This window comes from Phyllostomus discolor, chromosome 1 (assembly GCF_004126475.2).
Source record: "Phyllostomus discolor isolate MPI-MPIP mPhyDis1 chromosome 1, mPhyDis1.pri.v3, whole genome shotgun sequence".
Taxonomy (NCBI): Eukaryota; Metazoa; Chordata; class Mammalia; order Chiroptera; family Phyllostomidae; genus Phyllostomus; species Phyllostomus discolor.
The window spans coordinates 3,207,499-3,220,379 of record NC_040903.2 but is presented as its reverse complement, the minus strand read 5'-3'; the positions used below and the strand labels follow the sequence as shown (position 1 = coordinate 3,220,379).

Sequence of the window (12,881 nt, the reverse complement as noted above, 5' to 3'; positions counted from 1 at the left end):
GAGAGAAAAACATTGATTGATTGCCTCTCATACGTGCCCCTACTGGGGACCAAACCTGCAGCCCAGGCATACGCCCTAACTGGGAATCGAACCGGCTGCCTTTAGCTTTGCAGGACAATGCCCACAGAGCCACACCAGCCAGGGTAATTCTTAAATCCCTGTAAGGAGTGGGTATGATCGCTACAAGTGAGGAAACTCAGAGATGTGAAGTCATTTGCTCGAGGCACACAGCCAGGAGATGGTGGAGACACACCAGAACCTAGTGCCACTCGGTCCCTACCAAGTGACAGCCCAGTGCCTCCCGGTGTTCCCCTCACTGCCCCTGCTTAACACATCTGAGCTTCAGTTCCATCCTCTGCAAAGTGGGGACAAGTGAGAACAGACGCTACGTAGCTACGTATCTATTCAGCCGCCTGGCTGCCTTCCCAGGGCCAGGCACCTCGCCTTCCCTCCTGCTGGGATTGCTGCAAAAGGCAGGAGGGCGGGTTAAAGGACTCTGGACATTGCAGAGGGCTGTCCAGAGGTAAGAGGTTAACTGTGCGGCCCATTCATGGAGTAAAGAGGGAACATGCCCCTGGGAGCCAGGTGCTTTCACCCCGTTGTCTCACTGGGTGTGCAGGTTAAGGACGGGGCGGGGGTGGGCTGCCTGAGCTCTCATCCGGCCCCCCCTTACTACTCCTGTGGCTCGGGCGAGTCCGCCTCTCCGTGCTTCAGTCTCTCCCCTCTGCAGCGCAGAGAGCTGCTCTGGAAATTAAATGAGTTACCACGTGGACCGCTCCCGGAGCAGCCCGGACTGTTTCGTGTCCCTGCAACCTGGGGGACAGGTGGCCTCCAAACGCTACTGCCATCTTCAACGTCTCCCTAACCCCTCACACCCCCAAAAAGCCCCTCCCTCCACAGGACAGCCAGTGACCTTTCTGACACACACCCCCCACAGGCAAGGCCTCTCCTGAAACCCGCCCAAACCCTCCAGCTCATCCTCACAGGCGGGACCAAGTACCACCTCTCGGCTCATCCAGGCCGGGCCGCTCCCCTCCCCTGGGCTGAAGCCACCGAATCCAAATCCGACTGCTGGCTCCCTAAATGGCACTTCCCCAGCCCAGGGCCTTCCCACGGCCTTCCGGGGTTGCCCCCACGACCTGCCACACCCGCTGAGCCCCCTGGGTTCCAGCCCACCCTCTCAGGCACAGGGTCTCGGCTCCGGGCACTTGCTGTCGTCCCCTGGAGCCCCCACAGCAGGAGGCTGGCACCCCCGGGGAGCACTGCATCCTGACTTCACGAGGCTTCGTCTGCCAGCTCGTTTTTACATGTGCATCTTTCCCCTGAGACCGTGAGGTCCTTCCCACCAGCGACGACACCTCAGCCCCACAGGGCAGCCCCTCAGCTGGGTGGCTGTGCCACACACCCAGCCTCCGTGAGCCTCGGTTTCCTCGTCTGTCAGCACAACTAATGAAAGCACCAACCTCGCAGGGTTCATGAAGATAACGTAAAAGCTTCTGATACACTAAACACCAGCCTACAAAACCCAAGGTTTGCTGCCACGTGTCTGTGTCTGGAAGTTTCCGTTGCTTCCACCAGCTGCAACATTTTTACATCAGTTTAAAAGGTGCCCAGGACTTGGGTTTTAGTTGGGTTCCATTTTGTCCTGCATGCCCGGAAACCAAGGACGGGAAGAAAAAAGGAAAAGAAAAATAGTGGAAAGAAAAGTCTAAACACTGTATCTGGAAACTGTGCTGGACAAGGAATAAAGAACCGGGGCCGTTTTGCAAAAGAGGAGGGAGGCCCCAGGTCACGGGGAACGTCTTCCGGGGCCTCTGGAAACACCGGCGGGGAAGAGGAAGGAGCCCGTGGGAACCCGAGGGCAGAGGGGGGGCAAAGGGCAGGCTCTGCAGAGGACTCTTCCAGCAGCCGGGCTCTGAGACAAAGGCAGGCTGCGGTGTAAAGGGGTGACCTCCCCGTCACTGGAGGGGTGCACAACAAGGGTTTGGAATGGAATTCCCACACAAGAGGGGAGGCTGGAATGGAGTGGGAGCAAAGGACACTTTTCTGCTTCCTTAAATGCCCACATACAAGGAAATATGTAATTTAAAGATTCCCTTCCAACTTCGAGGGTGTGTGAGTCACGTATATGCTGAGACCTGAAGGGCTACAAACACAGTGTGATGAGAAGTACTGCAGCACAGTTTGGGGGCAAACCCAAAGTCTCCCCCAAACAGCCATCCGTGTGCTCCACCCGTCTCCGCAGCAGGTCCACTGAGTCTCACCATCCCAGGCCTGGCGCCAGGCAGTTACTCGGCGAAGGTCCCCGGGAGACGCGAGCTGCAATGGTGCAACCGCATGGGAGACTCTCACTGTAAAAGCTTGCTTCTCGGGGTGAAGGCAGAGATGCCCATTTAATAACTCAGACCCACCTTACCCCCACGGCCCAAGCAGCACCAGGAGGCTCTGTGTCAGCTCGGGAAAACCCCCCACGCCCCCCTCCTCTCCTCCTGGGTGGAAACCACCCACATGCTGAGTTTATGGAGAGCACGTTTGTTAGGGAAGTCAGACTCGGGAGTGACTGGAACCTCAGTGAGCCGAGGAGCAGTGGGCCATCTGGGTCTTCATTCACCCACTCGGCCCGTACGGGGGAGTCCCTGCCATGAGCCAAGCGTGCGCCTGGGGACACGCCACGGAGAACCAGACATCACCCGGTCCTCCAAGCGCCCCCAGTCAAGCGCACACACCCAAGGTGACGAAGTGGGGGCAGGCCCAGCTCCAGCTCCAGGAGGGGACAGGCACGGCTCCTGCTAGGGCAAAGGGCGTGAGCCTGGTTGGGGAGAACCTTCCAGGGGCCTGGGGCCCAGGCCGAGGGCAGGACTGGGGTCTGCACCCTCCCACGCCTACGGCCAGCACCCCCTCCCATCAGCGGCCTATTGTCCAGACCAGCCACTCGATGAAACATCCCAGACCCCATGCCGTGTCCCCAGCCACCAGCACCGATTCAGAATCGTCACGTCTCGGAGCAAAGGTACCGCCTGGCCATTGCTTCTCTCTAGAGTGGTGCCCCTCAACCTTTCTCCGACAGGACGTGCTCACAGAGACAGCCAGCCCCGCCCCTTATTCACGCTCCCACCTTCTGAGGTTGCAGCAGCCCCGTGGTCGCCTGCAGTCGGAAAGTCTTAAACGGAGACGTTTAGAAATAAGCAATTCGTAAGTTTTAAATAGTGCGCCCTTCCGAGTAGCGGGATGCTATCCGGCTGCACCCCACCTGGGACGTGAACGGTCCCCACCAGCGTCTCCACGCCATGCACACCACCCACCGCTAGTCACTAGGTGGCTGTCTCCGTTATCAGATGCAGCGTCTCCGCACTTGTGTTCAAGTCACGCTTATTTCACTAAACAGCAGCCCCGGAGCACGAGAGTGGTGGCGCTGGCAACTTGGACATGGCAGAGAGAAACTGTGAGTGTGTGTGTGTGTGTGCGCACGCGAGTGTGCAGAGTAAAACACAGGACCCCCAGGGCCCAGCACTGTGGAGGCTTGAGGCTCTGCAGGAGGTCCTGGGGCCCGTGCCCTGCAGGTGAGGGAGGCGAATGTGCTGCAAGAGTCTGCAGCTTTCTTAAAGGGACTGAAGACCTGCAACGCCACCCAATAAGCCAGCCCCACTACCGTGTGACTGCGTCTGGCCCCAGGGCCTTTACTAAGAGCTCCTCGGCGGCACCTGCTTGCTCTTCAGCACCAGGGCGCTGTCCACGGCCCTGACCCGTCTGCGCCCCAGCGGCCAGGTGCACTGACACGCCCTTCCCGCGGGCTTTCACTCACCAAAAAAAAAAAAGAGAGAGACTCCACTGGACACCCTTCTGCTTGGGAGCGCTCAGGGCTCCAGCTCACAGATGTTACCAGAACGATTTCTGGAGGTGGCTGTGGCCAACACTTTAAAATGCGGATCAAACTTTAGCAGCGTGCCTGCTGGGGATTTTTTTTTTTTCTTCAACACCCCACTGTGCTCACAGCACGTGGGCCGGCTGGTGATGACCATCTTGCATCTTCCCGTCTTCTCGTACCCGGGTCCCTAACCTCCGGGTCTGGCCCGGGCCTCCACCCCCCACCCCATCTGACTCCACCGCGCCTGGCAGATCACAGAAGACGCCGCAGCTCCTCGGGGTACGAAGGCGGGGGAATACGGGGGACACTCACAGACAGACAGGCGAGCGTCCCCCTCAGAAGCGTGACAGGTGCTCACGGTGTTCACACGTGTGCCCGTCGGTGTAACGACTTCCCTCGGACGTGACTCTTACTGATCTGTCTTCCCCGCTCACCTCTGCTCTCTGGTGTCAAAGGCACACCCACCCCCACACACACTTACACACCGTACAGCCACACGTATACACTCGGACGCTCAATTATACAAACACGTGCACACACCGAAGCGCATTTTAACACACACACACAGATTTCAAGTCAGAAAGTGATTTTCTTAGCAGGCAGGCCAGCCCGTCTGCCCTTCCTTTGAGACTCTGACCTCTTCGCTCCCCCATGGGACACGGCAAGAACCTTCCTGTGCCCCTGAGTCTCTGCAAGCCTCAGTTTACCGTTCAGAAAACGAGAACAGCACGCCCAGGCTGCCTCCCAGGGCCACCCTGGGAACCAACCAAGCGAGAGGCTGCGGAATCCCTGCTCCGTGCCAGAACACTCGGCAACATCGCCCGTGGTCAGTCCTCATGCAGCTTCGTTTGTCATCATCATAATTCTCTGCCACCGTGCAGACACTGCTGTCCCCCAGCCAACAACCGGGTGGCCTTGCCTGGGGCAGCTCCGTGGGGCCAGGAGCGTCCGCAGGGCCAGGAGGCCGTGGGCCTTTGTTCACCCAGAGCCACGCCCAGAATGCGACCTGCTTAACCGCAGCGCCGGGCACCAGGAACGGCCCTTGCTAGCGACTCCCCAGCGGGGCCATCAATTTTTTAAAAAGCCACACGTGAGACAGAACCTTATAAATATTTTAAACAGTCCTTGGAGGCTGATGCTCAGAGTTTCTGCTTTTCCCTCCCCTCTGGCAGGCTGCCTCGCCGTCTCAGAAACGGGCCGTGGTGGGAAAGGGAGAGAAGGCGCCAGGATCGGGGTCCAGGTGAGCAGAGCACCTGGCCATGCAGCCGCCCTCCCCCCCGTCTGTGTCCACACTGCGCCCCGCCCGGGTGTCCCCTCTCCTTCTCTGTCCAAGTGTCCACTCTTCCATCTCCAAACACTCCGGCAGAGTTGGGACCTTGTGCCCAGTGTTCAGATGAGAAGGCTGAGGCTCAGGGGGGCCCAGAGCGGCCCCACACCCTGCAGATGGGACTTGAGGATGCAGCTCAGCCTCGTGTCTCAGTCCCATTCCAAGCCCCTGGCTGCCAACGCCGCAGCCGTCTCCGGGGTCTGCTCTCACTGCACAAGAGGCTGCGCTTGGAAGCACAGGCTGGGCTCCCACAGGCTGGCTTTCCTGCCGTTTCCCCAACAGGCTGAGACCCCTCCTCCCTGCTTCTGTCCCCCCATGCCTAGGCCGGGTGTCCCTGCTGTGTGTCCTCCGGCCTCCTGTGCGCCCCTATAACATCTCCCACCCTTCACTGTGATTTCGGGCTGAAATGTCCGTCTCGGCTGCACCCTGGGAAGCTGAGGACGAGGCCACGCCCTTGCCGCCTTCCCTGACACTCAGCACCTGCCCGACACAGACCAGGGGCTTTAGTCACATCCACTCACCAACTGCGAGCTGCCCACCAGAGGAAGGGGGCCGAGTTTGCAAAGCCCAAGCCCCGCCCACCCACTTAGTGGCGTGGTCGCGCCCGGCACCGCACGTACACCGTGGGCAACAGGCCCTGAGGAGCGGAGGGTCCGGGGCAGGAGCCCCAGCCACCGCCATCCCCTCTGCTTTGCGGTTTCTCCTTGAAACTGCAGACCTTTCTGGCTGGGCTGGGCTGGGCCACGAGGGCCAGTGAAGCACAAATGCCCCGTCCAGGGCCCCTGCCTCGGGAGACAATGTCACCATCAGCATCTCTTCTCCCCGGGTTACTGACGCCGCGGAACCCCCTCGCTGGGACTCCCTTCTGCATGCAGGCTGACCACCGCTTGCACAAAGGACTAAAGCGGCAGGGCCAGCCAGCAGTTCGTTCTGAAGCCCTACTGTGTGCCCAACATCCACTGAGCGCTCGGCCAGTATCTTCACGGACGCCCCAGGGTCCTGCGAAGTGGCCAGGGTTAGGCCCATTTTGGTGTCAGGGTGTGAAGGCCCAGAGAGGCCACAGGGTGGGGACGCCCACCCAGATCACCAGGGGCCCAAGGGTGGCCTGTCCAGGTCCACTCCAGGGGGTCGCAGTGGGACGGCGGGTGACCGCCGCTGCCTCGCAGACTGGGACCCAGAGGAGCGCCGCTCCCCCAGTCCTGCCTCGGAGACCTTCTCGCTCAACTTCCTTCTCAGACACGGGGGTCTTGCGAGGGGCACAGACCTGCCATGGGCCACAGCTACAAGGGCACCCAGGGTTCCTAACTTATCAGTCACTGTGTCCCCCCCAAACCCCGTCCCATCACCTGCCTCAGTTCCCCAGGGGGCAAGGGTTGGAAAGTCCCAAGAAAAGGACCCGCCCATTTGAGCGTCCCAGACTTTGCTGCCACTGGGCTGAGCCCCCAGCAGGCCCACCCCTCCGTCGACCCCCAGCCAGCTGCACTGTGAGGGCACCGGCCTCTGACACTGCCCTGTCTCAGAGGGCAGGGGTGAAGGACGGGTCAGGGGTCGTCCCCTCCCCAGGAGCCACATCTCTGGAGGGGAACTGGGCACAGCTCTGGTGGCAAGACCCGACGCTGGGCCCAGGAGGGAATTCCTTCTGGAGCCATCAGCCCGGAGACGGGCAGAATGTGGAGCCATGCTGGGAGGGCAGGAGGCCCGTCATTCCCTGCCAGCCTTCCTCTCCCCCACGTCCCCAGCCTGTGCCGCGGCCTCCGGGAGTTTCACGCAAACGATGCCTCCCACAAAGGACCTCTTGAGAGGGTTCGGTAAAACAAGGTTTGCAGCACGCTGGGCTGGGCAGGAGAGTGGGGAAAGCCAGCTTCCCCTCCTGCCCACGGCTGCCCTCTGGCAGGTGTCCGGGGGCCGCCCCTGACCCGGGATTCTGGATAAATGAGGATGCTGGGCCCCCCTGTCCACAGGCAGGCCTCGGGCTGGGCGTCACCCTGGAGCGCTCCATCCTGCCCAGAGTCCCGCCCCCCACCCAGCACCTGGCTGCTCTGGCACCCGCTGCCCCAGGGGCCCACAGCCCTCAGGATCCATTTGGTGCCACTGTGGTGCCAGGCAGGCCACGGGGTCGGCGCCAGGTTTCTCCTGAGACCAGGCCCTCAGCTCCCCACCCAGAGACAAAGCGTGGAGAGGAGGGATTCTTTGTTTCCGGCCACACCCTGGGACCCGGCCACCGCTCAGCCGCCTCTTCCATCCGGGCCGCAGTGTTAACCCTTCCGGGGCCGGGGCCCCCGCGGCTGCAGGTGTGTTTTTAGCAGCGGTGAGGGATGGGCGGGGCCGCTCATCATGGCGCGGTCTCCAGGTCCCAACTGCCACCACCCCGACAGTATGGGCAGAGAGTGGGAGCAGGTGGCCCATCGCTTTCCTCTCTCTGTCATGGAAGAAACTCGGTGGGTGGCGAGGTGCGAGCACGCGAGGCCGCCACGGGCGTGAGGCTGGGCTCCAGGGCAGGGGTGGGGGGCCGGACCCGCGCCCCTCCCTCTTTTGTTCGGCTCCGCATCCTCCAGGCCACGCCAGCCTGTAGCTGCTGGCGCATCCCCTGGGGGGGAGGGGGCGGCAAGCCCGGGGACCAGAGGCTCCAGCCCCGCCCCATCATGCGGGGCTCCCCCCTCTCAATTGTCCCCAGAGGCTGGGGGAGGGGGGCTGCAATTCGAGACCAGCCCCGCCCCACCCGCTGCGCCGCGGAAAGCCTCGGGGGGCGCCCCTGCCTTCCCAGGGGGATCCCGACCCTGGCGGTGACCACCCCCACCCCACAAAGGACGGGGGGCGGGGCGGCCAGACTCACGGTGAGGTGCGGGATGCTCCTCTTGCCCTGGTGAGACATGGCCCCTCTGGCGCCCTCAGCCCGCGCGTGGACCGGGGGAGGGCGGCCTTTCGCTCCGCCGGGCTCTCTCTAGGTCCCGCTCCCGGGGGCGCGGGGACAAAGCGCAGGAGGAATAGAGAGAGGGACGCAGGCTCGGCGCCCGGGGCTCCGACGCGCCCACCGCCCCGGCTCTCGGCCGCCGCCGCCGCCGCCGCCGCTCCGGCTGCCAGCACCGCCCGGCTCCGCCAGCGAAGGGGGCGGGCGGAGGAGGGCGCGCGAGGGCGGGAGGAGGGCGCTGCAGGCAGACAGCTCCTCCCGGCGGCGCGGCCCAGCCCGATCCGCCCCTCGCGGCTGGAACCAGGAAGCGCTTCCCTCCCGATTCCGATTCCGATTCCGATTCCTGCCGCTCTGCCCCCGCCTCCCCTCCCCGGCCCCCGGCCCCCGGCCCCAGACCCCCGCCCCCAGCGCACGCCCTCGGCTGCGCCCCGGCCTAGCTCTGGCTCTCGCTCTGCGGAAGGGCGGGCTGGCAGGCTCTTTTAAAAGCCAGAAACAGCCTTGCGATGCAAGACAGAGGCTGCGGGCAGCACCGCCGCCGCAGCTTCTTGGGGGCGGTGGGGAGGGGGGGGGGGGCGAGTGCCCAGGACCCGCCCAAGCTGCTGGAGCCTTCCAGGCCCACCAGGACGGGGCTCGGAGACGGCCCCCTCCCGCCTCTCCTACCCAGATTCCCTTTGTCCACACGCCACTCCCGGAATAGACCGAGCGCTTTCCCATCCCCGACGCCCAGCCTTCCTCCAAGCTGTTCCCGCTGCCTGACACCCCTCCCCAGACAAAAGCTTGGCCGTTCTCTCAGACTCATCTCCAGTGGCTCCTCTGCAAAGCTCTTCCCAGCCGCCCTCCCCGTGCCCCCATCACTGAGGTCTCAGCAGGAGCCTCCCTCCGGGGAGGAGGGGGGTGGAGAGGGAGTGTAGCAGGGACCCGAGAGACAAGGTCCTGATTAATGGCTGGCCTGCTGTGCCCGGCTGAGCTGAGTCGCCAATGCCAGGCCACCAGGCCACCACCGCAGCCTTGCCTAGCACACCGTGACAGCTCGGAGGGCCAGACCGTGGGCACTGAGGCCCCCGCACCTGCTGGAACAGGCTGGGAGGCAGGAGGAATAGGGCATGCCGGCTGCCAGTGGAGAGTGGACCCTAGCCCGGGCACCCGGGCAGCCTCAACCCAGAATCGCTCCCAGGAGAGGTGGGCAGGAGGCCAGGGCATACATAGCCTGATACACTTAATGACAAGGGAGGAAAACAGAGGTAAGCAGACAAAAAGGGGGGCCCAGCAAGCCCCCAGATCTCTCCGGGCAGAATAAAACGCTAACCTCTGCAGCTCACTCCGCGCCTGTAAACCCCCGACCTGCAGGGGCGGCAGAAAGACCCGTCTTTTTCACTTCCACATCTGCACCTCCCAGAGGGAGGGCGTGCTCCATGGGATACAGCGCCCCACGGCCACCACGCAGGCTGGGGCCGGAAGCCCTTACTTGTCCCACCAGCCGGAGGCCGGCCCTCCAGTGCAGGACAGGAGGCCAGCGAGGCCTGGGCCTTGGCATGGAGGGGGGGGGGGGGGGGTTGTCGGTTCGCAGGACAAGCAGTGTAGCACTCCAGGGACACTGGGTCACACTTTTCCCATCTTTCAGGTAGGGAACTGAGGCTGTCAGAGGTGACATATCTCGGGTGCAAAGAGCCAGGTCCCCGCACCCCTGGCCTAGGGCTCATTCCGTCACCTCTGCTCTGAGCTGGGTCCTAAATCCTTGCTGGTGACTGGATTGTAAGTGAGGACATTCCCCCCCCCCACACACACACACCCCTACATCCCCCCTCAGTGCTGTTAAGTCCTAGTCCCGTGCACCAGGGCCTCCGCAGGGGTCGGTCTGGGCAGGAGTGTGCCAGCACCGGGGATGAGGCCACGTGTGTGACGGGGGAGGGGCACCGGCCGGCGACTGGCCAAGCAGACAGCTGCTCCCAAGCAGACTTCCCGGGTACAAAGCCCCCCACGGCGGCTCAGCCTTGAGCCTCGGAAAACGCTGCGCCGGCGCAGCAGAAACCCCTCCTCCCCCCCCCCCGCCCCCCCAGGGAAGAGCTCTAAGGGCGGAGTGAGAGCCCGCACGCTCCGCAAAGCGCACGAGCTCGAGGCCTGCCCCAGAGCCAGAGCGGAGCCCCGTGGCTGCTGGGTCCACGGAAAGTAAAACGCTCCCCGCAGGGAGGCGGCGAGGCCCGCCGCGGCTCCCCAGTCCGCACCCGGGAGTGCTTGCGGAGCCCTCTGCGCGCCTGGGGCGCCGCCTTTTGTCCTGTGGCGGAGGAGCCGCGGAGAAAGGGGAGAGAGGGCACGGCTTGAGTGGGGGCGGGGGAAGGGAGAGGCTGCCCCGGGTTAAAACTGCCCGCGGCTCCGGCCGGGACTCGCTTCCAGACGGCTCCCCCCCACCCCTGCACAAAGCACCTTCCCCGCCCTGGTACTCCGCCGCGCCTTGCCGGGGACCTGGAGGAAACATCACCCCTATTTCACCTACGGAGAAGCCGAGGCTCAAGAGGGCCAAGTGCCAGGTTGGAAACCAGGGTTCCCCGGTGTTGACCTCCGCTTCTCAGGCCGTGGCCCTGGATCCCACGCGAGACCGGCCACCAGAGAAGCGAGGTGGGAGGGGGAGAAAAAGAAGTGGTAGGAAAAAAAGGAGGCGGGACTCTCTCGATATCGCCTTACCCGGGCCCTACCTCGCGGCACCCTCCCAATGTAGAGCTCCCCTTCGTGGGCCGTGGGTTCAGGACCACGGAGAGTTCCCGAGTCCTAGGGACAGAAAGTCTCAGGCAGAAGAGGGTGGAGGGCAGGAGACTCGCCTGTCTCCCCCTAGCAGCCACACGCCTGTCTACCCCTACTCCTCCAGGAAGCCCCCCCAGATTTCTGTCCTAATCAAACTCTGCCACCACCTGGCTGGCTCCCTGTGTGCCTCCCACACCATTCAAGGGGAGATGGGTTAATAAAATGATGATGAGACCACAACTCAACAACCAACACTTAGTGACTGCTCACTACCTATTTAGTTCTCACAGTGAATCTGGCCGGGGGTGGGGGTGGGGCGCTGGGCCAGGACCCCCGCGCCTGCCAGCAGTCAGGGACCACCGTGTTGCTCAGGCATCCACTTCTGGGCTGTGCCTACAGCACGCCAACCCTGGGTGTTCCGACTCCTATTTTCCAGACACCCGACCCTCACCCTCACTCTGGCTATCCCAAAGCTGTGCCGTCCATCCATCCATGTTCCCCAGATTCCCTAGCGGCCTCCAGCTCAAGGAAGAAGGCCATGGAGCCCGGGGTCTCGTGGCCTTCCTTCATCCTGGTGCTCTCCCACTTTGGGGGGGAGGGGGCCTCGAAGACGAGGAGGCTAGTGACCCGGGTTCAAATCCCCACTCTGCCTCCGGCTTGCTCTGGAGCACACTGACGCGAGAGCACCCTGGAGACGTGCTGTGGGACCCGGAAGCCGCCCCTGAAGGTGCCGGTGCCGGTGGTACGTGGAGTCCGGTTCTACCTACATCTTTAACCAAATCCTTCCCGCGGAACGCACGAGGCGTGAGGCTTCTTCCAGTTTTACACTGGGTGGCCACGGACACACCACTGAGCCTACCCCACAGCCTGGCACGTAGTAGGTGCTCTGTAGTCACTAGTGAGTGAGTGTGTAAATAAACGGATTACTGCGGGACGGCGCTGCCCTTTTCATACAGCGGAGAATGAGGAAACCGGGGTTAAATACACCCCAAAGGTCCCTTCGCGTTTTAAGGGTCCATGTGGCAGCTTAGCCAACTTACTTCCCCTCCCAGAACCCGGCTCTTTTTGCAAAAGAGGAGGGGGCCTGGGGCTCGAAAGACCTTTCGCGGTCTCGCGGACTATGCTGGCCACTCCTGACCCAGCCGCACAATCTCTCTGAACCTCCCGTACGCTGGAGTGGGGGTGGGGGAGGGGCCTTCCGTAGCTCTCCCCCGCACGGTGGCGGCTGTCCTAGCACCCAGGCCTCGGCACTGCCCTCGGGCGACCCGGCTCTCAGCCGCCCCGAGGGCCCCGCCCCCTCCGTCCGGCCCACGCGAGCCCCGAGGGTACCTGGCCATTGTCCCGGCCGAGTGGCAGGTCGCGGGGCGCAGGGCAGCGGATGCGTAGCGCGGGCGGCCGCTCCTCGCGCTCGCCTGGCGAGCTGACCACAGAGCCCGAGGGCTCGCTCACGTCGCTGGCGGTGTCCTCGCTGCCGCCGGGTCCCGGCAGGCCGACGGCGTCCAGCCGGCCGGCACTGCGCGGCGTGCGCGCCGAGCCGCGGCGGCCCACGCTGTACGCGTCGAAGTCGATGGTCTTGTTCTCGTAGGCGCCCTCCACCGCGGCGAACATGCCGCCGTACTTCTGGCGCGGGGTCTGCGCCGCGCTGCCCGGCCGCGCCAGGTACACGGGCAGGTCGTCCTCCGTGTTCCACGCGCGCCGCCGGTCCGCCATACCGGTCCGAGACCGGCCGCCCGCCCGCGGCCCTCGCCGCCGCCGTGCGCCGTGCTCCGCGCTGGGTGCGGGCCCGCGGCGGCCCAGGCGCGACTGCGGCCCGGGGCGGGGCGGGGTGGGGCGGGGCGGGCGCGCGGAGGGGCGGGGCCGGGGCGGGGCCTCCGGGCGGCTGGCAGCGAGCGCAACGGCCGGCTACAAAGGACCGAGAGGCGGGGACCGCGGCGCGGGCGGGGGCGCGGGCGGCGGCGGGGGCGGGGGACGGTGACGTACCCAAGCCGCAGCGCCGAGGGCGGGCAGCCGAACCGCAGTACCCTCGCCGCACCCCCACTCCCCGC

The 12,881-nt window shown here is 64.2% G+C and overlaps 1 protein-coding gene across 2 annotated transcripts in view; it reads right to left on the bottom strand.

The window, feature by feature from the left end:
- CRMP1 (collapsin response mediator protein 1) overlaps nucleotides 1–12,598 on the bottom strand; it is a 46,358-nt gene extending 33,760 nt beyond the window's left edge. Inside the window, exon 1 of one of the 2 annotated variants that reach the window (XM_028506663.2) lies at nucleotides 12,166–12,598. In XM_028506663.2, coding sequence (XP_028362464.1) covers nucleotides 12,166–12,546 — 381 coding nt within the window. In that variant the 5' untranslated portion in view covers nucleotides 12,547–12,598. Of the gene's footprint in view, nucleotides 1–8,025; nucleotides 8,423–12,165 lie in introns of those variants that run through there. The other variant, XM_036018667.1, reaches the window with a different exon arrangement.
- Between the last annotated feature and the right edge of the window lie 283 nt (nucleotides 12,599–12,881).